Here is a 2422-nt window from a genome sequence, read left to right as displayed (position 1 = left end):
CCTAAAAGATTAAGTTATCCTGTGACCGAGAAGGAGGTGCCTAGTTCATATCCCACTCTGAGAATATACACTGCAGATCTGCTCCCCTCCCCAAACTTACATCATATTTGTTATAAAACATTAAAGATAAATACAATCATGCAATTTGTGCCAGGTACCTGTGTGGTATGTATGTGAAGGTCAGAGAAGTCTTTTGAAACATATGAATTTTAAAGTTTTTATTTTTATACCATAATCTAATTCTAGTCTTTCATCTGAATCTAATCTGATTTTATTTTTCAAATGCATTAAATTTACAAAAATGTTCTCCCTGATCCCACTAAAGCATTCCTCATGGTTTATTTCCAGTGCTCAGATAGTTAATGAATAAAATCATTTTAATGTGTCCCTTTTAATTACCTCCTTCAAATACACATTGTCTAAAACTTGTCTAGGTCAAAAAAGGTTGCTCCCCTGTAGTCACCTAAGCAGACTGTGCCAAACCATTCCGAGTTCGGTATAAATTAATGTTTTCCAGAGTACGAAGTTAACGCTCTGGATTAGCGCCAACACTTGCTCATCCTTTCCCACTGAGCTGAGAGGGGCAATGTTCTTCATTAAAATTCTTCTTCTGCCTGTTTGCTGCGGAACTGCTTGAGCTGCTGCAGCCGCTCGATGGTTTCACCAATGGTACGTTCTCCATGTACCTTGTTATCTCTTGTACGAATGTTAACAGTGCCGCCACTTTTCTCTTTTTCACCAACAACTAAAACAAAAGACAATAAGAATCCTTAGATAGAAGGGTTCGTATTGGACATTCCAACAGAAATCCCAGGACCCAAAGTCGTCTTGTAGTTTCTTCTGATTAAAATATATAGGTGACCACGTATAGTAGGGAAACCCATTTAAAAGTCTCTTCATTAAAATAAAAGACAACAAAAAACCCACTTTGCAATGATTAAAACTTAATAAAAACTTAACCATATGAAGAAATAAAAGGTGAAGGGGAGAAAATTTTTAGACAGACTTTTAAAGAATATTTTTTCACACCAAAATTTTACATTCTTATATTAACTAAATAAACTTAATAGTGTAAGAATCAGGATTAGAAGGAACTAAACTGACAACTACAATTCTCTTAAGTCTAAGTGTCAAGATTTCAGAATTCTCGTAAGGTTTGGCAGATTTTCTCTGGTAAGCTTCCTTTCTTACCCAGGATGAAGTTATACTGTGCTAACTGTGCGTTTCTGATCTTCTTATTTAACGTACAGCCCGGATCCAGATCGACGTCCGCCATGAATTTAGCATCATGGAATTGCTGCCGTACCTATTTAAATAGAGATATAGGATTCTTCAGATCTAAAATGAGAATATTTTGATCTTAAATGATTTTTATTTAACCTGCAATTTGTGTAATCATGCAAAAGAAATCATGCAATTTGTGTAAGCATTAAAAAAGAAATGTTAACATATTATTAAAATACATACATCATTAATTTGTGACCCGGGCCTACAATAAAAATAAAATCAAAACAACATATTCTGCTCTTGAATGTTTTAGAAAATCCTTAAAAATAAGAATTCAGGCAATCAATAAGGTAAATTTAATTAGCTGTCTTAAAACATACATTACAGAAGGAAAGAAATCCTTTTTGCAAATATAATCTTAAACTCCCTATATAGCTTCTAGAAAATAATCGGTCTACATTTAACACCCAATGATGGTTGTCCAGTTTTAATAGAGAATATAACATTTCTGATGCCTCAAATAGGCAGCAAGTTGGTAACAGGAATCCACCCAGTGCTGCCATTTGTGTCCAATACTTTTTTAAAATGTTGATCGCACAAACTATAGGCTAAAGGCATCACGACAGCTCCTTTCATATTCCTAGAAAATGGAATATAAACTGTCTTTTAACACTAATTATTTCTTTAATAATTCTGTGTATATGACTCATTAAATAGAACTCTCCAAGAGTAAGTAAAATAAAAGAAAATATCGGGTTTGAGAAATATTAAAAGTAATTTTTTTCTTTCTCAACAGTGATTTTCTTTTGATTAAAACAAAGCTTATCATGTCCTATCTCAGCCACTTCCAACAACTTACTGCCTGTTCTACTTGCCACCTTGCTCACCAGCCACTCATGGAGGGTCTTCCTGCAATGTGCTGGGCACTGAGCTAATCACTGGAAACATGAAGGGACAGGCTTTTAATGTTCCCAAAGGTCTGATGGGGGACATGAGAACAAAAATGGTGTGTTTCAACCTAATATGATAAGAGATGTAATTTGTAAATATTGGATACTTTGATGGTTTAGGGAATGGACACATATTACCAGGCTATAATATACCACATGTAAATGAAACTATTTCTATAGAGCTAATTATTAAATTCACTTTGGATTTGAGCATGTCGACAAATTTATTTGTTGGTTTATTTTAT

The 2422-nt window shown here is 34.0% G+C and overlaps 1 protein-coding gene across 1 annotated transcript in view; it reads right to left on the bottom strand.

The window, feature by feature from the left end:
- Positions 1-203: 203 nt before the first annotated feature.
- The window catches only part of TARS (threonyl-tRNA synthetase), a 42875-nt gene continuing 40656 nt past the window's right edge, over positions 204-2422 (bottom strand). Inside the window, exons 18-19 of the mRNA XM_011356462.2 lie at positions 1192-1306; positions 204-745 (exon numbers count right to left, since the gene is read on the bottom strand). Of these exons, the coding sequence (XP_011354764.1) occupies positions 597-745; positions 1192-1306 (264 nt within the window). The 3' untranslated portion in view covers positions 204-596. The remainder of the gene's footprint in view (positions 746-1191; positions 1307-2422) is intronic.

Source organism: Pteropus vampyrus, unplaced genomic scaffold, assembly GCF_000151845.1.
Source record: "Pteropus vampyrus isolate Shadow unplaced genomic scaffold, Pvam_2.0 Scaffold27, whole genome shotgun sequence".
NCBI lineage: Eukaryota > Metazoa > Chordata > Mammalia > Chiroptera > Pteropodidae > Pteropus > Pteropus vampyrus.
The sequence above is the reverse complement of the archived record's forward strand: the minus strand, read 5'-3'. Positions and strand labels throughout refer to the sequence as shown.